We start from the raw sequence: 25,750 nt of genomic DNA on the forward strand, positions 1-25,750 counted from the left end.
AAAAAATGCGATTTGTCTATGACCGGACAAGAAAATATTTAAAAAAATTTTCATCTCTATAGCACTCTCATATGATTAGCAGAAGATAAGGATTCAATAACGAAACTATTTTGGTCCTCTGAGAAACTTAAGATTTTGCTGTCCTGTCATAGACAATTTTTCTCTAGTTTTTTCGAAACAAATGTTTCATTCTGGTTTGTCAAAAAAAAAACTTTTATGACTGGCTTCATAGAACGTCCAATACTGGAAAATACATACTCACAAGACCTGTGCAAGTGATTTCAGTCATTTTGCTACGTTTTTGTGCGATTGGTGACAACTGACAACTTTGGTGAAGTAATTCGTAGTGTCCGGCCATAGACAACACTTTTGGAAATGAGTGAAAACTAACATCAAATTATTTCTCTTACCACATGAATATGTTGTCAATTAATTTTTTCTAATATAGTTTAGTGATCATAATATTGATACTCTTCAAGCAGTAGAGGAACCAATATTTACAAAAATCTATTTTTGAAGTTATTGCTTAAGAACCCTAAGTGTCTGGTAGTAGACGAATTCCCCCTATATTGAACAGTGAAAAAAAAATGTGTTGAACAGTATCAATTTCAAGAGGAAGGCAAACATGAACCGTTAATTAATTTAAAAAAAAAATCAGTTCGGCCATGTTATGTCCTATGTTTTGCTCTATAAAGATCTAGTGATTAATTATTTTCCAAGGTTACAATCCTAGTAATAAAGTTTTTGTGAATTTATGAAAGACAACAAGGCCAATGAACTACAATGAAAATTCATCCATTAAACTTCAAAAACTACTCAAACATTACTTAGTGCACTCCACTTATATTTTTTTCTTTTTTTCTTCTCAGGTACTTGAAAGTCAAAAATATCAATAACCATGTAAGTATACGACAGATACCAAACCGTATCGATTAGATAATACCGTCGAATAGCGCTTCTGAAAATTAATCCTCCAAACAAGCAATCAAAATATATACACCAAATTGACCTCTCCCGGATCCGGGGGCGAACAATGTACGAACATATGTTCCGATAAGTGTTCAACAACAACAAATGCCTATCACGCCAATCTTATCAAACGTTAACTGGCTAGCAATATCAACGTCCAATAGCGACAGCTTGACAATTTTCAACGGATTTAGTGAGTGAGCCCCCCTTTTCAAGGTTCAATTTTTAAGGGTTTATTGAAATTATTTTTTCTAAGCGTTTAATATCACATAGTAGGTTGTTCTTGTTGTGGGAAGTTTTTCAATTAAGTAATCCTACAAGAATTGCTAGTAAAAGCAACGGGATAGAAATCATAACAGCATGAGCTCCATCGTCTTCCGTCGTTGTTGAAACACCCATGGTTGTGCTAGTCCCCGGTCCAGGAGTAGTCGTAGTTTCTTCTTCCTCAAAATAAGCTCCAATTCCGGCAGCATAAGCCATCAAATGAGGAATCGTATTCTGTTCGTAGTTCCCCACAAATATGTGCGAAAACGGTCCGGAAGCGTACACGTTCACATCTTCGGCTCCGTGGGTTTCCGAATCCAACGGAGCAGTGGCCGGATACCGCCGGCTGATGCTGTTAAAGTTGAAATCGGAAATGTCCTGCCGGATGGCACGATTCTCCGGCGTGTAGGTGTCTTCGTAGCCGCGGCCGTTGGCGTAGCTCAGCGTGGCAAACGGTAGATAGTCACGGTTGCTGATGTCCGCAATCCCTAGGACGTCCTGACCCCGTTTCTGTTTGAGTTGCAGTTGTGTTAGAGAATTTGTTTAGAGTATCTACAGTTGGGAAAATATAACTTACCGTGTATCCATTGTACATCATGGTGTGACTGTGATCTGCGCTCACTACAATCAGTGTATCTTCTTCACTAGTCATCGATCTAGCCTTTGCAATTGCCTTGGAATACTCTGCTGTTTCGTCCAACGAAATCCTAGCGTACGTGCTATGATGAGCCAAATCGATCTGGCCTCCTTCGATAAACAGAACATAGCCTTCTTCATGTTTTTGCATCATTTCAATGGCTACTTGGGTCATTTCCTCCAAACTTGGTTCCTTGTCATGTTCATTACCTTGTTGAACCTGGACATTGTATCTCATGTGGCTTCCTTCGAACAATCCCATTAGGTAGTCCGTCTTCGACGTATCAACATCCATCAATTCGGTCTTATTCCACACGTACCTTGTTTCTCCCAATACTTCATGGTTCTTCACCCATTCTTCGATGAGATTTCGTCCATCCAATCGTCTTCCGGCATAATTTTCCTCATCGCTAAAACCGCTGGGCAAAAACTCTCGCCTTCCACCACCGAGTATGACCTTGAACTTTCCCGGCACCTCATTCTCCACCATCTGCCGAGCGATATCGATCGTCTTCTCCGGATCACAACGACTGGCCACGACATCGGCATCACTCTCCCATGATCGAGTCGCACTTTGAGCGTAGGCTGCGGCCGGTGAAGCGTGAGTAATCCTAGTATTCGTCACAACTCCGGTAGCTTTCCCTGCATCCTGGGCCCACTTCATGATCCCGAATATCTCCGTCTCTTCCGACTTTTCGTACTCACAGGTACTTCGAGCAATCGACGCCGCCACATTCAACATTCCGTAGTTGATCTTCACTCCCGAAAGGTAAGCCGTCCCGGTACAGGCCGAATCCGGAACTTGCCGATTCACGCAATACGTCTTAGCTTGACCCAGATGAGGAAACTTCTCGAACGAAAGCTCTTCATTCTCATTACCCAAGTACATTCGGGTAGCTGAAATCGTCTGAGGCGACAAACCATCGCCGATGAAGAAGATCACATTTTTCGCTTTCTTCGGGCTCTCAGTAGCTTCCTCCAGCTTCTTCTCCAACGTTGACTGTGCCGTACTTGTCCAATACTCGGATGTCGTTTCCTCTTCAGGGACATTCTTCTTCAAACCTTGCTTCGACAACCCATTAGCTCTATGGTAATAATCCTTTTCATGATCCTCCTTTTCGACAATTGTCTGGCCACTGACAACAGACCACAAGACCAAAACCAACAAAACGAGCAGGGACTTCATTTCGTCAGTCGAAAGCACCAATAACTAACCCCTCAAAGCGCTCGTTCCAAATGTTTTCTACCGATTAAATATTTTCAATCGCTTTTAACACCAAACTAATCTCTTAAGCATTTAACGCCCGCCACGCCCAATGGCTCTCGATAGCGAAAGTCATTTACAGTTCATCAATCAATTTTTTTTCTGTTAATCGATTTCTTCAATTGAGCAATAAATATTTTCGGACGGGTTCGGGAAAAAAATTGGCACGTTTCGTTCTATTTTTAATCAAACGATATAAAAGCGATTCAATGTTTGTGTTTTTTTCGACGGCGCCAAATTTTTCAACATAGTTGATGGATTACTTCGGAAGAGGTTTTTCGGTTTAGACATCATTCGGAAAGCAGTGATTTTTGAAATTTAATCAGCAAATCATCGTTCAATCCAAACCAACCTAAAAAGAATTTAAAATGATGCGTGAGAACTGCGTGCTACATATCTCCCTTCGTGCTTGATGAATGTAATACACGTGCCAGATATTAAATCGAGTGACCGCAAAAAGTGTGAATATCATTCCAATCATTTAAATCACATAAATACCTCAGCTAAACATGCCTGTTCGAGTTCGAGTTAGTTTATCGGTATTTTCTCTCTTGAGTCTGCGATGCAGCGCTTTGAGCATAATGGGAAGCGGATGTTCAATTAAAATTCCAATCATAGCTCACCCATGGTCAATTTTAATACGATAAATATTTCATAATGATTCCCACTCGAAGATATTGAAGTTTACCACGTCATAATAAGCTCAGAGGTACCGTCATCATACAACACTTTTCATCTTCAACGGCTTCTCAAAACTTAATGTCCTGAGATAATCATACCGCTTGTACATGAAAAGTTTTAAGTTTTATGGGACATCAAATCGGCGTAGTCAGAAAAATTATTGGTTCTACCATTTATTTTTAAATTCACAAAAACATGCGATTTTCACCTTTCACTCTACTTGGAAAAAGGGGCAAGTTGCAACAAATTTTGTTGTCAATGAAAATGCAAATAAAAAGGCTTGAAATTAGTTTTGTTCGATTTTTTTTTGTCAGAATTGTTTTTAAAGAAAAAAAGCATAAGGGTGCTGCGTTCATTTGGGGGTAAAAACACTTCAAAAAAATCTACTAGCTGTAATAAAAAAAAATCATAGTTCGCTGGATGAAATTTTGAAATTACCAAACGCGTGATGCAAAACAATCAGATTCCATCATATGGAAATGAGATTGAAAAGGTGAATCTTTGATTTGCATGTTGATGCATTTTAGCCCTGACTGGAAAATGAATTAAAAAAAATATTTATTTTAAAAATTTTGGTGAATCCCGAAAAATATTTATTCGTACGTAATATCATTAAGCCAATCCATCATACTGGGTAAAGTTTTTTTTACGGCAACGAAAAAAGTAAAAATTGTAGATCGATTGCTCGGTTTTTAAACATTTTATGAGAATCAAAAACTTAAAAAAAAAAAACTATCCCATGTCATCATCATTTTGTTATCATTGAATCAGAACAATATTCATTGAGTTAGAACTATATTACTTTATATTAAAATTTAAATTGAATATCTTAGTTTTGTGGAATACAAATGTTGCATCAAACACTGCTGTTGCATGATGCCCCGTTTGACGGTAGTTGTTGCATAGTTTCAATTGAGGATCTGAATTCTTTTTGAGAATTTTGTTTTTCACAAGGATGTAATTAACTATCTAATACATTAGTCGGTCGATCCTTAATTTTTAGTGTTGTTTAATGCATTCTTAACCATTAATATGATGTTCATTTTGTTAAAATCGATCAAAACTCTAGTGAGATATGAAGTAATTATTTTTAAAACGACATTTTCTTCATAGGAGTAAAGGGGGCAAAACAGATCGCTCATTAAGATCTCCTGATCCGTTCGAATAATTTCAAGTATGTTTATAAACACCTTTCAGCTCGATTTACAAAATTGCAATGACTTCAAATAATATGATAACAACTCATTAAGATGTCTCCTGCCAAATCTGAAGGCATATTTTAATTTCTGTGAAAATTCTCGTTAGATAAGTATTTTTTCCAGGTCCATAATACGGCGGTTTCGAGTGTTTAGGGAGTTTGAGGTCAAATTTTTTCATTGTGCAACGTTTCGAGTTATATTTATTCTTTATCAAGGAACTAAAATTTTACACAGGAGCTTAAAACATTTTTCTCATAATTAAAATTCACATTAACTTCTAACTTGAACATTCGTGTTATTGTTCAAAGCATTGTTCAAAACATTCTACCATGAATTCCGTTTTTCTATTCTTACTCAAGATTACAATTCCGGATACTGGTTTCTTCATTCTGATATTCTCAGTAGCCCTAAATATGTGTAGATCTTTGACCCTGATCCTGACCATAGAATAATGACCCTAAATTTTGATCTTAAATAGATTCTAATGATTCTAATATTGATTCTTATCACGGAAAATTCATATTAATTATATGAGACCCTTGGAGCCAGAGGGGGATATAAGTGTATTTAAGCTCATTTCACGCTTTTAAGTTGTTAATTTTAACCATTTTCCGTATAGTTTTCGAAAATATGTATTTTTCGTTCAATTATAAAAGAAAGTAAATGAAATTGGAAGAATCACTAAACATAGTTTGTAATATGAAGAATTCTTTAGCATAATTAACTCAAAATCGATCATTTTGCAGCCCTTTGACTCTGAAGGCCTCATATATTCTGGATTGTTTATCCTGGCCGTGGATCTTAAATGCTCATCCTATAGCCTGAATCCTGAATCTTTGTCCTGAAGCTTGACCCTGATCTCAACTCCAGATTCCAGATCTTGAACTTGAATCCTGATCCCAGATTCTAATCCTATATCCTGATTTTAAAGACGCTAACTCCAAATTTTGAAGCTGAATCAAGGGTCCTGATCCTCAATCTTGAATCCTGATCCCGTGTCTTGATTCTAAATTCAAATCCTGGATCCTAGAATCGAATTCTGCAGCGTACTCTGAAGCCTGGATCCTGGTTACAGCTTCTGAACTTGATGTCTGTTTTAATACTGTTCACGGTTCCTGATTCTTATATTGAATGTTAATGTTGATCCCGGTTTTTCATTGTGATCCCGATACTCGGTCCGGATCCTGAATCTTGATTTCACAATGCTCCGCAAATCATGTTTTCTGAATCTCACCCACATCACAATTCCGGATTGTCATTTTGACCAAGATTCTGGATTCTGAGTAGCCTTAAATTTTGGTCTTGACTTGAATTCTCATCGGGGATGCTGATCCCGGATTCCAATCCAGATCTAGGTTTTCGGAACCTGATCTCTGAGCCTTGAAGATCCTGAAACTGAAACCTGATCCTGGACCCTGGACCACTTGGTCTTTGGTCCTCATCCTGACCATTCAGTCTTGACCAGTGTCACAAATATTCGTTTCAATCATTGAAAGCCGAACGCAGCACAAGCTCAAAGTCGCGCAACACTCATTCCTGTCGCAATGAAGCTTTTCGACTTTCAAGCTCACATGCAGCCATTATTGCTGTCAGTCTTTTCCAATTGAACGAATACCAGCCCGGCCTTCAGTCCAATAGGAATGAAAGCTGGAAACCGCCTTTCAATTTTCGATGACTGTGTGCGCTATTCATATTCATATTCATTTGAAAGGCAGACATTTTCAGTCATGAAGGATTGAAAGAGCGCCAAGGAACGCTTGAATACAGCAACTACAACAAACACTACTGCGTGCGGCGGTGTAAAGGACATGACGCGGTGTATGCAAAATTCGATTGCACACAAGATTGTTTTGATGTGTGTAGTTTTCAGTGATTTTCTTGGAATTATGGATTGATTTGGCATACACATTCGTTTATCTTTCCAATTCTAGTTATATTTCATAGAAATTCAAAATATAAACAAAAAAACATTAAACCAATTTTTGATTATTTTTTGTTTTGAAAAATATTGATCTTCAAATTATGTCATCAGTAGGCGAAGGACTACGCAATTTCGATTGCAGCTATCATATAAAACATCTCGTAGTGCCTATTTATTCTTAATATGAGAGACAAAAAATATTCAGGAAGCGAATATTTTCATCAAGGACCTGCAAAAATATACATGAACAAGAACATCAATCATCCTCAATTGAATATGACTGGAGCGGCTTTCAAATGAATTTGAAAGGATTTTGACAGGAAATGAATACGGTAAAAAGCTCCTTTACTTTGAAAGATACAAAAATGAAAGCTATTTCAAAGCTTTGACTTTGAAAGAGAGGATGCTGTCACTTCAGTAAAGATTGAGCTTTGACTGTGAAAATTTTGAACACTGGTCTTGACCGTGGCCTAGAACATAAATCTTGATCCTGAATATTTTCCTAGACTTTGGATCCTGAATCTAGATTCAAGACTCCATTTCCTGATCCTGAATCTTGATCCCGTTTGATAATCATGATTCTAATATGATTTTGAAGATGCTGACTTCAGATCCTGGGTCCAGGGTCCTGATTCTGGATTCTGAACCTGGACCCTTGTCTTGTCCCTATTCCTGGATTTTGAATCCTGATCCCGGATTGTAATCTCGGGTTTTGATTTAAAATTCAAATCCTGCACCCTGGTATCGATTTCATAAGCTATACCTGGATCCTGATTACGCCTTCTGGATTTGATGTCGTATTAAGACTGCTCACGCATTCTGATTCTAATATTGAGCGTTCATATTCATCCGGAATTTACGACCCGGATTTTGGTCCTGACCTGAGCTCGTCTCTAGATCCTGGATTCTTATCCCGGGTCCTAATTTCGGAGCCTGATCTTGAATCCGTATTTTCATCAGCAATAACAACTGCCAGAATAGCTATAGGTTGCGTTCATGTCTTTTATTTCTCATTTATTATAATCTTGATTTTTTCTTATTTGTCAACTCCTTTGTAATCCTTCAAGTGTTTATGGGCATTCGCGTTCAAATTGATGCTCGTTTTATGGAAAACCTTTTATCCCTTTATATTCCAAAGACTTATTTTGAAAAATTCGGAAACAAAGGAAAATCAATATCACCAACTGTAGAAACCGTCTATACATACGTCTGTGAATCTATATTTAAATATCCAAGGAAAGGGTTGTGAAAGCTGGGGAAAGGTTACAGATCAGGATCCATTTTGGTGATTCGAGTTTTCCTACACTACATTGAAACAAGTTGAGCACCACTGCCTCTCAGTGTGTGCTGCACGGCTAACTTTTACCCAAAACACAAACACTCAAAACCCAAAACTTGTAGCAATTTACATTTTTACTTATACGACACATTAAAAACCTAGGCTAGCTTAACACAATTTCTACTCACGGGCCCGTTTCCTACCATAACATCCAAACAATAACAACAATCATATCACAGCTCGGACGGCACAGGTGTATCACAGCTTAATATCTCGGATTTTCTGGCAACCCTGCCTGGTTGCACTGCTCCACGGGCACGCACCACTGCCCGGAGCACTTCCGCTGTCTGCTTCCAGCTGGTTCTGTTGCGACTTGGCCAAACGAGCACTAATAGTGCGTTGTGCTCCCGAACAATGACACTCGGCTCTGCAACAACGGCCCTGTAGAAAACCAAATGTTGTTCCTTTTTCTCAAAAGTTTCATAAGCGCTAATCGTCACTCACCCAGTTGGGGCCGTTGGAATTAAGACTACCAGCACAGTCTACCATCTTCGACGCTGGATGTTGTGGCGAGATGCCTGGGAGTTGAAAAGAATGGATGTTTATCCAATCCGTTTGTTCCGAATTATTTTCGCTCACCTCTCGCCGATGGGAAACGACCGGTTCCTTTATAATTTACGGCTTCGGGATGCAACGGACTGCGCGACACAAACCGAAACGGTGAATTGTTTTGCTGTTCTATGTTGTTTTCTTCTCTTTTTGTTTATGTTTACACATGTGTTTTCGTTTGACAGGTTACACTCTTAATTATAAACATTGAATGTTGGCTTGAATTAACACAATCACTACACGCTCAGAACTAAATAGCCATCAAAAATAAATTACAATGCTACATACACTACCGCAACGGAAGAATTTTTCATGAATCGGAGACAAACGATTCATGAAAAATTCAAAACCTCTATACCTAGGCAACGATCAGAGACATCGGTCTGGCCACCCTAAGGCAACCACGAAACTTCGCAAGCCACAACAATGCTTGCCAGATCGAAACTTAAAGGCCCAAATCGAGAATACTACTCCAGCGACTTCTGGAAGACTTGACCGAACGCCAACGAGTCTTGGCAAATCGTCTCTGACCGTTCCTGTACCAGCTTTCAAATTCTTGCCTCCGCTACGGTTACAGTCACAAAACAGTAGCTTAAACATTACAAATTTGCTCAAAAACACAAAACATTGAACAAATATAAAAATTAAAAAGAGGTTAAAAATATGGTGATTAAAAAGAGGGAAAAGCAGCAAATCCGTGGAAAGGGAGAATTTAGTTCCCTGATCGCCAAGAGCCCGAATGGAGGTTTTACCGCGCCTCCAGATCGCGTTGCTTTTGAATGGAGGGTTTTCTTGGCGACCCCATTTATGCTACTTCCCTTGGAAATGACAATAAGTTCAGCATGCCTTCTCACAAACGGTTTCGCTTAAAGGAGCGATTTGCTGGTTTGTCACGTTCCAGTAACGGCGTGTTTGCATAACGCATGAACACGGTCAGTTTCTCCCGCCCTGACTAACGGCTGACCCGCAGGAGGTCTTACGGGTGCAAAGTGACATCTTTCGGTGCTGTATTGGGATACCTAGCTTTGGCATTCCAATACTATCTCTTGTCGGAATTCTCTGTGAGCTGCGTCCAGTACACAGAGTACGATTTCTCTCGGTTCGTGAACGGCAAGCGCTTCAGCGCTGAAGAGTCGTTTCCAGGTGTTCTCGGTCTGCATGGTCCTGTTTTTGACCTCCATTTACTGAGGAGCCTGTCCAGACGATACCTGCACACTCCGTACTGCTTCAGTATGTGTTGTCCATGTCGAGGAAATTACTGCTGTCGCTCGGGGAGCAGATTTGCAGCGTGAATTCCGCACTGTCGCTGCGGATGAGCTCTATCCGCTTGCGAAGGCGTTAACCAATGCTCTAGTCGGGCATACTGTCACGTTCGGTGTAGTGTGGTGATTGACGCTGTGCGTGTTTGCTGAGTCTAAGAAGATCTCTTTGTTGATCACCCTTGGTGATGGACGTAGCTGTATAGTCGTCAAGCGAGGAGGTAGTGAAAGGTGTTGTTGCTCGCTGCGCTTGACAAATGCTCGAATTTACCCGTTCGGCTTACGGTGTTTCTGGATCGATGACGATGTAGTACACAGACAGGGTTCTGTGGTCATAGCTTTAACAATATCTCACAAAAATGTCGGTCATGAGATGATTTTACGTTGATCATTTTTTGAAAAGCTTCTCAAAGAAAGATTTTCTTATAAAAAAATGATTTAATTGCATGCTGAACTTCATAAAACTTATGCTAAGATTAAAAAAATAATTTGATGTGGGTATCGATAAGAATAAAAAGTAGTATCAAATCCACAAAATTATAAAGATTAGCATTAATCACCAAATACAACATTAATCTCGAATTCAAAACATAAATCACAAATTCAAGACATATTTTAACTTTTGCGGTAGCATAATTTAGTGGGTTTTTGTGTTGGGCGCCAATGAAACAAGTTGAGCACCACTGCCTCTCAGTGTGTGCTGCACGGCTAACTTTTACCCAAAACACAAACACTCAAAACCCAAAACTTGTAGCAATTTACATTTTTACTTATACGACACATTAAAAACCTAGGCTAGCTTAACACAATTTCTACTCACGGGCCCGTTTCCTACCATAACATCCAAACAATAACAACAATCATATCACAGCTCGGACGGCACAGGTGTATCACAGCTTAATATCTCGGATTTTCTGGCAACCCTGCCTGGTTGCACTGCTCCACGGGCACGCACCACTGCCCGGAGCACTTCCGCTGTCTGCTTCCAGCTGGTTCTGTTGCGACTTGGCCAAACGAGCACTAATAGTGCGTTGTGCTCCCGAACAATGACACTCGGCTCTGCAACAACGGCCCTGTAGAAAACCAAATGTTGTTCCTTTTTCTCAAAAGTTTCATAAGCGCTAATCGTCACTCACCCAGTTGGGGCCGTTGGAATTAAGACTACCAGCACAGTCTACCATCTTCGACGCTGGATGTTGTGGCGAGATGCCTGGGAGTTGAAAAGAATGGATGTTTATCCAATCCGTTTGTTCCGAATTATTTTCGCTCACCTCTCGCCGATGGGAAACGACCGGTTCCTTTATAATTTACGGCTTCGGGATGCAACGGACTGCGCGACACAAACCGAAACGGTGAATTGTTTTGCTGTTCTATGTTGTTTTCTTCTCTTTTTGTTTATGTTTACACATGTGTTTTCGTTTGACAGGTTACACTCTTAATTATAAACATTGAATGTTGGCTTGAATTAACACAATCACTACACGCTCAGAACTAAATAGCCATCAAAAATAAATTACAATGCTACAACATTTCTTAAGGAAACTCCTATCTATATCTATGAGGCAGCGATAAGAAGTTTAAAAAAGTCGGACCTTTCCAATACTCTCGCAGCAGATACGGTATGACCTTATGGTAAGCCGATAAATTATGTATTTTGTTTGAAATTATTTTAGTGTTATGCTTGGTGGTTTAAAACGAACGATAATTGACTGCGATTTTTTTTATAAATTAATTCCATATAACTATGCACAAAATGCTGCTGCACATACAGGTCACTTTCGCAAATCAACTTTCAATTTAAATTTGCAGGGTGTTCAGATACTTTATTTCAAGAACTTTCGTGAAATAATGAAAATTACTTTTAGTAGTGACATTGTTCGTATTTATTTTAAAAAAGGCAGCTAGAATAAAGAAAAAATAAGAAATCGAGGAGTGAATTTACATTATCCTGAGACGATTGAAAAATTAATGAAACAATCTTCAACAATATTTAAATTTAGAACGAAATTTTTTTTCTCTCTAACAATAGACACTTTACCACGTTTGTGGCATTCGTGTCTTAGAGAAAGAAATGTTATAATAAAGATATGTTCACAATTCTTTACAAAAAGATAAGCCGCATCGCGTGGCACAGACAACAGCCTAAGCACGGTCATGAGATCGAATCCCGGTCACAGCATAACATAGTACACTTTCTGTGGGTTGGTGGTTTTAGCATATGGTTGATGCTAACCATCATATCCTCGAAAGTTGTAAGTTTAGAGTCATGTAAAAAGGAATCTCTTCGAGGAAATATCAAGTTTCATTGAGATCTTGTGTGTGTTTGTGTTCGTTTTTAACAACAAAAAAAATTAACATATATGGCAGTACTAGAAACTGAAAGGAAACAGAAGCGAGAATATAAGAATAAATTTTAAATAATAAGTTAACAGATAAAAAACCATTCTATATTTGTTTGATTTTAAATGGTTATCAAGCTTCTGACTTAATCTGAGCAAAACCCACAGTTTTCACTAAGAGGCAGAATTATTGTTTTAAATTTAGCTTCTTTTTTTTTGAAATGTAGACTTTTCTTTGAAACAACAAATAACTTGAAACCTTATCGATCATATGATCATCATCGATCATATGATTGACAAATTTGCCTCGATTTGAGTGAAGAGCGAATACGCCACATCTCTGTTTCGGAAATGCCATATGTAGGTATAATAGACCGCTGCAATCTTTGTATGAAAATTTCAAGTTTATTCATTTTTACACCTTCCATAATTTTTTTTGTGGTTTTTACTGCCAAAAATAACTAAAAAATTTTTGGAAGCGATTCATTCCGTCGTGAATTAGTGTAATGAGTTTAAATTTTGTATGGAAAATTGTTTGGAAAATAAAATTTTTCATTGGAAAATCGCCAGAGGTGTAATAAAAGTTTGTCTTTGGGTTTTTTTAAAATATTCCTTGGTTCTTGCAGTACATTTCATGTAAACTATTCTTAAACCTAACGTTCAACCCAGAAAAGATATTCGATGTTGTACAAAAAATGTTTCACAATTTTCTTTAAATTTTAGCGTTGTTTGTTGCCCATTTAAATGATGTTAACAGTAAGATGCAAAAATAAAACCGCAAATACTGCTTTGCATAGCCAATGCATTTGGTGACCTATTCAATTTGACAAAACCATTTCTTGAAATTGTGAGAACTCTAGCCAGCAAAACCGACCATTTATAAATAATATTCATTGAGTTCGGATTTTTTATTGTGAAATGGTTATAACTTTTTCCATGAAAAACTTAGCTGTTTGTCATGTTAGAAAAAATGCAGCTTAAGACAAGTCAAAACCAATAATTAAAGACTAAGTTCAATTCAAACTATTTTGAATTTTCTGGAAGTTTTAATACGCATAATTTTCTTTTTCCATACAAATGTCCAAACAAAATTGAAACGCGTTGCGCTACACTGAATTGTGGTGGCAGCATACATTAAAAATACATCATTTTTAACACTTGATCTTTGATTTTGATCCCAACCATTCAATCTTGACCGTGGAGTGGATAATAGATCTCAATCTTTTTCTAGATTCTGCATCCTGAATCTAGATTCTAGTTTCCATTTCCTGATCCTGACTTCAGATCCCGTATTCTAATCTATTTTCTGATAAGATTTTGAAAACTTTAGATCCTTACCCTGAGTCCAGGGTCCTGATTTTGGATTCTGACCCTGGACACTGATCTGATTCCGGATTGTAACCCCGGGTCCTGATTCAAAATTCAAATCCTGGTATCGAATTCTGAAAACTGATCCTGGATTGGGGCTTCAGAACTTGATGTCGGATTACTTAATACTGCTCGCGGATCCTGATTCTTATATAGAGCATTTCGGTTCTTATCTGAGTTCGTCTCCTGATCCTGGATTCTAATAACGGGTCCTAATTTTGGAGTCTGATCTTGAACCATTTTCCTGATCAGCATAAAAAACTGCAGGAATAGCTATTGATTGAATTCATGTACTCAATTTTTTTTTTCTTTCTTATTATTATTTTGATTCTTTTGCTTTCGTCAACTGAATAATCTTTGAAGCGTACATGTACATTTGAATTCAAATCGATGTCCGTTTCATGGAAAACCTTTCAAAGGTTTGCACTCCGTACTTGGCAATCCGCAAGAGCACAGTAAAGAGGTCATAGGATATAGAAGTCGTAAATTAAATTTTTCAAAATTATATCAAGGTCCTTGGCGACTAATGAACGGCTTTAGACGGTCTACAATATTTTGTATAAGAAACTTGGAGTTTGAGTTGTTATTTTGGAGAATATCACCTTTGATTTGGATCATTCAAATCTCTGGTTTCGAAATGTATTATTTTAATGTGCAATTTAATACTCTCAAATCTATTCATTTAAAAAAAATTATAAGATTCTTAAAAGATTTAATAAAAAAAACAGGATCTCCAACCATTCGAGGAGGTTAAAATTTGTAGAACATGATCCAATAAGATGTCAACCTGAACTTTGGAACCCGTCAATTAAGAATGTATCTGCAGACAACCTTGACAAGACCGAAAAGATAAGATAAATTGCAGTTTGGAATAGCTTTTGCCAAATAACATAATAGCATGATGATCACCGCCACTCATCATCGGCCATCATCATCACAATCATCATCCGGGAACGCACCCATCAAAGCCTTATCACGTTACCAGCCAGCAGCCAGTAAGTAACTAAGGTGGTCTAATCGTCTTGTCAAAATCGCGTGTGGCTCACATGGCGAGAATGAAGTGAGGAGGTGCGGCTTATGAAGACACTTAAGGCTTACATTCAACAAGTTGAATACAAAGTTCGAGACCAGACCAGACAGACAGATGATACCAGCTGTAAAACAATCGAAATGTGATAAGTGTTTGAATCGAGTGTTTGTGAAGGGCAATTAAGTAGCTATAGTGTTTCCGATTGATTTGGATTTATTTGTTCAAGTGCTACAACAGCATTATTGTAAAACCAAACCTAAGATAGTTGATAGCAACAAAAGCTGTAAACCGGTAGCAATTGATGTTGATTTTGAGCGATAGTTGCCAATTTCTGCTGCGTAAGCAATCAGTTCCGGAAGGACGTTCTGCTCAATAACTCCGCTAAAGAGATGCCCTCGAGCACCACTGGCATATACTATCATATCTTCTCCGGAGTGCGGCGAAGAAATCATCGGGAAGGTCGTTGGCCATTTGAAGTCGATTGGGTTGAAGTTCAAGGTATTGAGGTCGACTCGTTGAGTGCGATTCGGATCCTTATGGTGAACGAAGTACCCGTCTCCAACTGCGTAACCAAGCGTAGTGTATGGGAGTCCATCGACTTCACTGATGTTGGCCACCCCTAGGATATCTTGTCCACGAACCTGGAAAAATATTACTCAGTGGTTGAATAGGTACCAAATTTGAACAGCCTTACCGTATTGCCGTTGAAAAAGAACGCATGACCATGATCCGAGGTAACCACGATCAGTGTATCTTCTTCGGAGGTCATCGACCGAGCAAGCTCGATGGCACGTTCAAAGTCGACTGTCTCTTGCAGAGCGAGTCTCGCCCAGCTGTAGTGATGAGCTATGTCGATCATGCCTCCTTCAACGAACAGCACATAACCATCTTCGCTTTTGTTAGCGAGCACTCCAATAGCCGCTTCAACCAATTCCGGTAGTTTAGGTTTTGAATCCCCTAGCTTCCGCTCATCAATCTGCAGACTGTACAGAAAATGATCGCTGTCGAACAGACCTAATAAATAGTCTGTATTCTTCAAGTCGATGCCCTTCAAAGCTTGCTTATTCCAAACGTAGTGTGTTCGATTGCCTTCATGAACTCTCTTCCATTCGTCTATCAAGTTCCTTCCATCCCTTCGCTTACCTGGTAGCGATTCTTCATCCAATGCTGCTTGTGGAAGAAAATTTGCCCTTCCTCCTCCAAGGGCAACCCTCAGTTTCTTCCCAACATCCCCATGAACCAGTTGTTGAGCTGAGTCGGGATATTTCTGAGGATCACAACCACTATCTAGCAGAACACCATCATGTTCCCATTCTCGATCAGCCACACTCGAATACGCTGCAGCCGGTGTTACGTGAGTGATTCGCGTTGTCGTTACCACCCCAGTCAGTTTCCCTGCATCCTGAGCCCACTTAAACAATCCCTTGAACTCGTGCTCGGCTCGATTGTAGTCACAATTAGAACGTTCAACTCCTGGTCCCACGTTGATCATTCCCTTCCTCGTTTTCACACCGGACATGAAAGCCGTGGCCGTACAGGAAGAATCTGGTACCGTATTGTCCACGCAGTACGTCTTCGTCAAGGCTACGTGAGGAAACTCCTCGAACGATAGCCGAACATTCTCGTTTCCCAGGTACATCCGGGTTGCGGTAATTGTGGTCGCGGACATTCCATCAGCCACGAAGAAAATTATGTTCTTTGGCTTCCTATCGATCCGATCTTCGTTCAACTTTTCCCATAGCGTTTTCTGAGCCTGATGATTCCAATAGGTCGACGAAGCTTCATTCCTATCACCGGGATCAATCGGAACTTTAAATTTGGACACTTTGTGAAACTTATCTGCATCGTAAGTTCGATCGGCTTCTACAGCTAGCTCGACAGCTTCTAAAATTTGACCGAAACTAGCGACCAAAACCACTGTCACCAAACCGTTCATTGCAACTAAAATGGCGTTAAACTGGTATCTTCCCGATGCGGACTGCACAAACTTTAACGAACAACGAAGATATATATCCTTAAAGATATATTTTACCCTCGAACCAGTTTTTAGCGAGATCGTTGTAAAGAAGAAAGCGCAGAGATAATTCAGTGTTATCTGAATAAATATGACAGATTTTTATTGGAGGTACCATAATATAGAATCACAAATTCTGGGGACGGAGCTATTTGGCTGCAGTCAAGTGAGAGATTATGTTTGATCTGGGAGCCAAAGATTGAGGCAATAAAGTAAAACTTAAAAAAAAAAAAAATTACAATTTTTTCAACTGAATACGAATTGCATTCATCATTACAATCACTAGGGTTAAGAAACTTAAACTTTGAGCGCTTTGAGTCACCCTTAAATCCAGTCCGGTTAAGCTGAAATTTTGCACAGGTTAGGGCCAATCTACAAAAAATATTTATTCGGTTTTTGAAATTCGGCATGACCCATTTAGCTGCCACCCGTAATGCTCATCCTTTTTTATATCCCTACAGTATAGAGATCTCATCTTACGGAGATTTTTTTCTCATCAAACTGAAAAACGAACAGGCGATATGAGATTTCATATCAAGCGCTACATTTCAAAAGGGCGAAACTGCCTAATGTAAACAAATCGAGTTAACGATCTTTCCGGATATACGCGGTTGCACTTTACCTACAGGGTCCGGCAATTGAAGTGCTAGATTGAAATAAACGTATAAATTGATTAAAACAAAAACTTCTTAGTTCAAATTTATTCAATTTTCCTTGAAAACAAATTACTAGCAGAGGCATAGCATAGCAGAGGGTGACTACACACATCTTGCATTGGCTGATACATAAAGTACAACTGTTAATCAGAGCCAACACGAGATGCCAAAATAAGTATCTGGATTCAATACATATTTCAAGTGCCGCTTTGATTTTCAGTGAGGTACTATAATGCACACCGTGGCAAGTCAATGTAATCATGATAGGAAAGTTCTGAAACAGCGAAATAAACTCTTTAGGTGCAGAGAACTCATACGACCCATGAAGCTGTTTCAGAAAGGAATGGGGAGGGTTTTAAATATGGGGCATCCTATATGGCAAATAGAACTTGGTAATATAATAATAATGATATGTTGCACAGATTCCTATAAATTGAACAATCTCACCGAATTCAGCGCATTCTTCCTTCCTCTTCAAAGTACCATTTGTATGCAATGATGGGGCCTTATAGAACCAATTGGTAAAACGACTATAATCGAAACAAAAAAAAAAAAAATAGAACCAATTGGTCAAAGATTCTGACTTCAGCTTCATTGAAATTTTGATGTAATCCGGGTCTTCTTCGAATGTTTGATCTGACGAACGATTCGCAGGAAGTATCTTGTGTTAAAGTACATTTTCTTTCAGCTTCGGCACCAGCTCCAGCCGCTAAACATCATTCACCAATTTTGGCAATAAATAAGGCATGTAGAACTTCTACCAAATAAGAATCTATACTATGCAAACTCAAAGTCAAAGCATCCAACTTCCCAACAGTTTTTCAGCACAAATAACAATTAATATGTAACAATGAAATATTTTTCCGGGATTAAAATTCGCAGCGAAAAAAAATCACCATTTTCCTTGAAAACAAATTACTTTTTCAAAATTCACTGGTAAAGTTCGATTTGTTCGCCCTTGAGTTTAACCACTCGTCGCAGACAGTCGAGGAACGCATCGTATGAGACCCGCAGGTGTTCTTCTGGTATTTTATCCCAGGCTGCCACGAGATGTCGCTTCAGGACCTCCACACCTTCATGTTTCTTAGAGCAGACTTCGGCCTCGAACATACTCCAAACAGCGAAGCCCATAGGGTTCTGTCGCCGGGTGGCCGTCAGCAAGTCGACATGGCTTCGTGATCTGTCTGGCAACCAATCTCTGTCGTTCTCCTTATTCACGAATTGCTGTACGGTGAAGAGTTTCTTGTCGGTAAACACGATATTCTTCAACCTTCCTTCCGCGGCCCTCTTCAGCAGCGCCTTCCCTCTTTTTACCCGTTCTTGTTTCTGCTTCACCGTAAGGTCTTGAACCTTTGGATCTTGTAGGGCTTGGTCTGAAGTTTATCTTTCAGGATCCGACGGAGACTTCGATCCGATATGTTGAGATCCTCTGCCAATTTAGTGGCACTACGACGAGGATCTCTCTTAAGGCGCTTCTTGACGATCTTCGCCATGGCAGGTGTCACCACAGTAGGTCGGCGTCCCCCACCATACCATTTTCTGGCACTTCCGGTCTCCAGGTATCTTTTAATTGTATGGTATACAAAACTTCTGCACACACTTATATCAGACAGCTCACGAACTATGTATTTCCTTCTGCCGTTTGCCAGCTAGGAACAAGGCAACCACAGCGCTACGTTTCTGTTCGAGATCCATTTTTCCGGATAACGCCTGATTGCAAAAGTAACACTTACATCCAATGATAGTTAAGACTTAATGTAGACAATGCGACGAGGGGTCGTTCAATACTGTTTCGTGTGCAATGAAATAATTACTGTTGAAGTAATGTAGCAGTTCAATTGCTGGACCCTGTAATAAACGGGGTTTCATCTTAAAATCACTTAAAACTTTAAAATTGATAAATTTCAATTGGGCGAAACTTCCAGTTGATGGATTTTCGTTGAAACATTGAAACATGAAGTTACGCCTATTAAAAATGGGGTTAATTTTTATTCGTGTAGGGCCAAGAAGCGTAACTGAGTTGACCGTGTGTGACCAAACGGCCTAATTAGTTTTTTCGTGTATGACAAAAGGGTGAAACTTCATGAATGAGCGAAACTTGAAAAAATCTTAAATTTAGTGAAAAAAGTTAAAGTTCTTAATAACCAACGAACAATAAGTGAATATAATGCCCATTTCTTGATTTTCTTGAACAAACAGTGGTCGATTTTTTAAATAGGATTCTATTAGATGTTCTGAAACTTCAAACGCGATTTTCCTCGTTTCAAGCTAACTGCAAGTTTCGCCCTTATTACGCTACACCGAAAGAATTCTTCACATGACCACTACGTGAAAATATACATAGATTTTTGCCACCATGAAAATCACGTGGAACCTGTTTTAAAAGGAAAAGATGTTAAAAACAAGCACACAACACAATTTTTGTTACTTACGAAAAATCAGCTACTCTAGCACCCGTAATTTCTGTAGCAGCCATCACAAACGATTGGATGGAGGCCATATTGAGTACTGTATTGTTTCACATAGATTTTACGTGAATAAGCTATTCACAACTACGTGAACATCACATAGAACGCACCTAATCCTTTTGTACTTGAGAGATCACTGGATTTTCACGTAAATCAAATGTGACTTGGTTGTGACAGCAAACGATTATGTGAATTTCACGTACGATTCAGGGGAATTTGTATTAGCTCATAAGTGGTTCACGTAAGTCAAGCAAAAATTCACGTAATAAGCGCTTACGTGAAAATCCAGGTGAATTTAACGTTTCCTTTTCGGATGAGTGTAGATATAAAAAAACACACAATAATATTATAGGGGAGAGTGGGGTAACGTGGGCCACTCTGAATACCTCGAATGTATGTTAAGATGAAAATCTCAATTCAACTATCATTGACTTATTGACTGAAATACGCATCATATGCTTCTTTTATTTATCAAGCTTAAAAAAAAAAAAAATACTTTCATGATTAAACAAGCAACCGCTAATTGCATCGATGGGGAACCTAAAGTTCATAACAAAAATATGCTAATACGCTTATGATCTTAGTTTTGAAATGTTCTTTCACGTGGAAAAGGAATTTTTGATGAAACATCAATAAGTCATACGAACGCAACCAATTTGTAAATCATTGTTTGGGAGAATTGCGGGCCACATTTTGTGGACCACACTTGTTATGGTGCTAAGATTTAAGCGCATTTATTTTTTTATATAAAACTTTCGCTACGAAAAGCAGCTTCAATAACTGAATTCGTGACCGAGATTCGAACTCCGGCTCTCCAAACTCGCTCTCCATCGTCTTATCACGAGGCCAACTCAACAATTGAAATGAGCTTAACTATAGCTATAGCTATAGTTTTATAGTTGAGAAGACTTAACAATTCAGTATATGAGCTCGACTCAAACTCGAAACGTCTGGTAATTAGACTTAAAATGTAAACGTCTGATTTATTCGTGGGTTACGCGTTCAACGGGTACCGGCTTTGGAATGGTTCGAGCCGTTCTATCGAGATTCACCGCAACGTGATTTTCGATGAAACCAGCGTTTTGGAGCATGTGCAAGACGATGCTACACCTGAGATGGTCATCGACATCGAGAAGTCCACTGAGAGACCAACTTTGCCTGAACTCACACTTGATAGCCTATGTGAGTTCATCCGAGAGCACACCTGAACCGTCAGCTGATGTGTCAATAACAGAAAACACATCTGAGCGATTAGCCGATTTGCCTGCTGATCCCAATCACACTGTGGGTAACAGTGTAGTTGTAGATGATAACGGCGAAAGCGACTACGAAAGCAGCGCGGAACTCCCAGACGATGACGATGATCAACAAGATTTCGTCACCTCTGAACTGACCCTGAGACGAAGTCGGCGCACTCGAGGAACTCCTACTCAGCGCTACTTGGCTAACGTCGCCATCGTTGATGATGATGAGTTACCTCAAAACATCGACTGAGCTGAAGCGCCGAGACGACTGGGATTCCTAAAAGATCGCCATCGACGAAGAGATCACAGCCTTGAAGGAGAACTAGACTTGGGAACCCATTTTGTCAAAGTGAGTGTTCACCGTGAAGATTGATGGACACTAAAAGACTCGACTGGTTGCGATAGAATGTTCCCAAGGGCCAGTATTGGACTATTGGGGAACATTCGTTCCGGTTTCCAGAAGGTGAAAGCTGACTGTTGGACAAACAGTTCGGTTTTCGGAAAGGGAGATGTACTGTGGACCGTGGTGAAGACGCTGGTCCCGGATCGTCATCAGTGGAGGTCTTTTACCACGGCCCTATGCACCGGAGGATCGGCACGGGATCATTAAGTAAGTAAGTAAGATTATGTGAGTCGCCAATATCCCTTCCTAATATTATTCAATATATCAATGTTTGGCAAGATTTTTCGAAATACAAATTTTTCACTTGTAAATGGTTTCATTTTTTGTCAATATTTCAGTGCAAACGAAACAAACAACTTTTGCCAAAATTTATGAAATCAAAAAAAAATCACCTTCTGGACACATTTACCATAAGACATTATTTTTGCATGAGGTTTAACAAACAATCACTTTGAAATTGGACTTAGAGATGCATGTGACCTTCTGTACCTTTAAAGTAAGCATTCCAAATTGTCCGATTTTTTCTGATATTCAAGAAATAATTCGAGACAAATCCAATTGGGCCCGTACGTACGAATTTTCTTACATTAATCGCGAAATTAAGCAAAATTTTAATTAAATTATGATTGATTATGATGTAGAAGATATGGGTGCAAAAAATGAATTTTTAGAATTATTTCATCAACATTGCTAAGTTTTTAGAAGAATTGATTTAGCTCAGATTTTCCCGGACATTTGCGGTTTTTGGATGGGTTAAAGTTAAAAATCAAATTCCTGATTTCTGGCAGGTTTGTCAAAAGATCAATAGCAGTACGATTTTCTCTTACTTCTTGATCCGATTTTAAGCATTTTGAATTTATTATTTATTTTATTTACATAGTATTCCGTCTCACGACATAACTTGACGAACATAATTCCTAAAATTCACTCGGTTCATAGCAACCGTTCTCCAATTTCTCGGGCACCCCACGTTCGCCAGATCACGCTCCACTTGGTCTAACCACCTCGCTCGTTGCGCCCCCGCTCGTCTTGTTCCTACCGGATTCGTAGCGAACACCTGTTTTGCAGGACAGTCGTCCGGCATTCTCGCAACATGTCCCGCCCAGCGTATCCGGCCAGCCTTCACCACCTTCTGGATACTGGGTTTGCCGTAGAGGCGCGCGAGCTCGTGGTTCATCCTTCGCCTCCACACTCCGTTCTCCTGTACGCCGCCAAAGATGGTTCTTAACACTCGTCGCTCGAATACTCCGAGTGTACGCAGGTCCTCCTCGAGCAATATCCATGTCTCGTGCCCGTAGAGAACAACCGGTCTAATAAGCGTCATATACAGGTTACACTTCGTGCGAGGGCTAAGTCTTCTCGACCGCAGTTGCTTGTGGAGTCCATAGTAGGCACGACTTCCGCTGATAATTCACCTCCGGATCTCACGGCTGGTGTCATTGTCTGCGGTCACCAGTGAGCCGAGATAGACAAAGTCTTCGACTATCTCCAGCTCGTCGCCGTCGATCGTGACCTTGTTATTACTGGACAAGCGGGTTCGGTCGGTCTCGGATCCGCAGGCCAGCATGTACTTCGTCTTGGACGTATTAATCATCAACCCAATCCTTCCTGCTTCGCGTTTCAGTTTGCGGTAGATCTCCTCCACCGCCGCAGATGATCTGCCGACTATATCAATGTCATCGGCAAAGCAGATAAGTTGACTGGATCTGTTGAAAATCGTGCCCCGCATTTCGCCCACCGCTCGTCGAATAACACCTTCTAGCGCCACGTTGAACATCATGCAGGATAGACCATCACCTTGTCGAAGCCCCCAGCGCGATTCGAATGAACTCGACAATTCACCCGAAATCCGCACACAGCACTGCGTTCCATCCATCGTCGCCTTGATCAGTCTGATCAGCTTCCCGGAAAAGCCGTTCTCGTCCATGATTTTCCATAGCTCGTTACGGTCGATCGTGTCGTATGCGGCTTTGAAGTCGATGAATAGATGATGCGTAGGGACTTGGTGTTCACGGCTTTTTTGGAGGATTTGCCGCAATGTGAATATCTGGTCCGTCGTAGACCGTCCCTCCATGAAGCCGGCCTGATGACTTCCCACGAATCTGTTTGCTTGTGGCGTTAGGCGGCGGAGTAGGATTCGGGACAACACTTTGTAGGCGGCATTGAGGACAGTGATCGCTCGGTAGTTCTCACAGTCCAATTTGTCGCCCTTCTTGTAGATGGTTCATATTACCCCCTCCTTCCACTCCTCCGGTAGCTGTTCTATGTCCCAGATCCGGATTATCAACCGGTGTAGGCAATCGGCCAACCTGTCCGGGCCCATTTTGATGAGTTCAGCTGCGATGCCATCCTTCCCAGCCGACTTGTTTCTATTCAGCTGGCGAATGGCTTCTTTAACTTCACTCATCGTTGGGAGTGGCTCCTCTACGTCGTTGGCTACGCCGGCGATGTACCTTCCCCCACCGTCTTGATCTCCTGCATGTGCGCCGTTCAGGTGTTCATCGAAGTGCTGCTTCCACCTTTTGATCACCTCACGATTGTCCGTCAGGATGCCTCCGTCCTTATCCCGGCACATTTCGGCTTGCGGCACGAAGCCTTTGCGGGATGCGTTGAGTTTCTGATAGAACTTTTGTGTTTCTTGGGAACGATGCAGCTGCTCCAGCTCCTCGAGCTCCTCCTCCTCCAGGCGGCGCTTTTTCTCCTGGAAAAGTTCGACTCGCTGCCTCTTCCGCTGTCGGTGATTTTCCACATTTCGACGGGTGCCTCTTTGCACTACTGCCGTCCGCGCGGCATTCTCTTCGTCCATCACCCTCCTACACTCCTCGTCGAACCAGTCGTTCCGTCGAGATCGCTCCACATAACCGATGACGTTCTCCGCAGCACTGTTGATGGCTGTTTTGATGGTATCCCAACAGTCCTCGAGAGGGGCTTCGTCAAGCTCGCCCTCTGCCGGCAGTGCTGCTTCGACCAATTGCGCGTAGTCTGCCGCGACCTCAGGTTGCTTCAGTCGCGCGATATTTAACCGAGGCGGGCGCCGGTTTCGCGTGTTGTTCACTACGGAGAGTTTTGGGCGCATCTTCACCATCACCAGATAATGGTCCGACTCGATGTTGGCGCCCCGACAGGATCTGACGTCGATGATGTCCGAGAAGTGCCGGCTGTCAATCAAAACGTGGTCGATCTGTGATTGAGTTTGGTACGGTGATCTCCAGGTGTACTTGTGTGGGAGGCGGTGCTGAAAAAAGGTACTACGTACGGCCATTCGTTTGGAGGCGGCGAAATCAATAAGTCTGAGGCCGTTTTCGTTGGTCAGCTGGTGCGCACTGAACCTTCCAATTGTCGGTTTGAATTCCTCCTCCTGGCCGACCTGAGCATTGAAATCCTCGATGACGATCTTGATATCATGTTTTGGGCAACGGTCGTATTCACGCTCCAGCTGCGCGTAAAATTCGTCTTTGTCGTCACCGGTACTTCCGAGGTGAGGGCTGTGCACGTTGATGATGCTGATATTGAAGAACCGGCCCTTGATTCTCAACCGGCACATTCGTGAGTTGATCGACCACCACCCGATCACGCGCTTTTGCATCCTTCCCATCACTATAAAAGCTGTTCCAAGCTCGTGTGTGTTGCCGCAGCTCTGGTAGATGGCACGACCATCTGGATACGTTCGTACCGTGGAGCCCTTCCAGCATTTTGAATTTAAAAGAACTCAATAAATGCTTCAAATACTAGAAATAAATGTCAAAAATCTGAATGATTGTGGGACAAATGGTTTTGTATTAGCTTGATAACTCCCATAAACAATCTGAATATAGTAAAAAGTCGAGAAATTGAAATCAATTTCAGAAAATCTTCACGGCCGCACATGAGTGTGCAGTGGGTCGAATGCGACCGGCGGGCCGCGCTTTGTTCATTCTTGCTTTAAACTAATTAACTTGGATGATGTCGTTTGAAAAAAAACCCACAGTTTCGTATTATTTGAAATTCGAGCTTTAATAGAGGATCATGAGAACACGGCATAAAGTTCGAATTGCAAGTTCAATTCAGCCAAATGTATAAATTTTAAAACATGTCATCTTCGCGCCACGCCTCATAAAGAGAAACGAACCATTCGAAACAAAGGCATCTCCAATCATCTGTCTATGCG

The 25,750-nt window shown here is 40.5% G+C and overlaps 3 protein-coding genes across 6 annotated transcripts in view; 1 reads left to right on the forward strand and 2 right to left on the reverse strand.

The window, feature by feature from the left end:
* The window catches only part of LOC129748667 (GTP-binding protein Di-Ras2), a 454,908-nt gene that overhangs the window by 291,572 nt on the left and 137,586 nt on the right, over positions 1–25,750 (forward strand). For 3 of the 4 annotated variants that reach the window (XM_055743341.1, XM_055743342.1, XM_055743340.1), the window contains one exon: positions 870–900. The exons of the other annotated variant lie outside the window; for it this stretch is intronic. The gene's annotated coding sequence lies outside the window, so the exon portion shown is untranslated. The remainder of the gene's footprint in view (positions 1–869; positions 901–25,750) is intronic. 4 annotated transcript variants of the gene reach the window in all.
* Positions 1,210–3,102, reverse strand: LOC129748661 (alkaline phosphatase-like). Its single transcript, XM_055743333.1, has 2 exons — positions 1,811–3,102; positions 1,210–1,743 (listed from the first exon to the last, which is right to left on the reverse strand). The coding sequence occupies exons 1-2, from the start codon at positions 3,053–3,055 to the stop codon at positions 1,270–1,272; spliced, it is 1,719 nt and encodes a 572-aa protein (XP_055599308.1). The 5' UTR covers positions 3,056–3,102; the 3' UTR covers positions 1,210–1,269.
* On the reverse strand, positions 15,014–16,786 carry LOC129748663 (alkaline phosphatase-like). The gene is made up of 2 exons (XM_055743335.1): positions 15,513–16,786; positions 15,014–15,459 (listed from the first exon to the last, which is right to left on the reverse strand). Exons 1-2 carry the CDS (start codon positions 16,752–16,754, stop codon positions 15,058–15,060), a joined length of 1,644 nt encoding a protein of 547 aa, XP_055599310.1. The 5' UTR covers positions 16,755–16,786; the 3' UTR covers positions 15,014–15,057.

This window comes from Uranotaenia lowii, chromosome 2, assembly GCF_029784155.1.
Source record: "Uranotaenia lowii strain MFRU-FL chromosome 2, ASM2978415v1, whole genome shotgun sequence".
Classification (NCBI taxonomy): domain Eukaryota; kingdom Metazoa; phylum Arthropoda; class Insecta; order Diptera; family Culicidae; genus Uranotaenia; species Uranotaenia lowii.

Bases quoted from the DNA above. Each gene is read 5' to 3' on its own strand.
- LOC129748663 (XM_055743335.1), bottom strand. From the start codon at position 16,754: ATGAACGGTTTGGTGACAGTGGTTTTGGTCGCTAGTTTCGGTCAAATT. The intron at 15,460-15,512 runs GTAAGGCTGTTC...ATATTTTTCCAG, and splicing joins TCTTTTTCAACGGCAATACG to GTTCGTGGACAAGATATCCT.
- LOC129748661 (XM_055743333.1), bottom strand. From the start codon at position 3,055: ATGAAGTCCCTGCTCGTTTTGTTGGTTTTGGTCTTGTGGTCTGTTGTC. The intron at 1,744-1,810 runs GTAAGTTATATT...CAACTCAAACAG, and splicing joins TGATGTACAATGGATACACG to AAACGGGGTCAGGACGTCCT.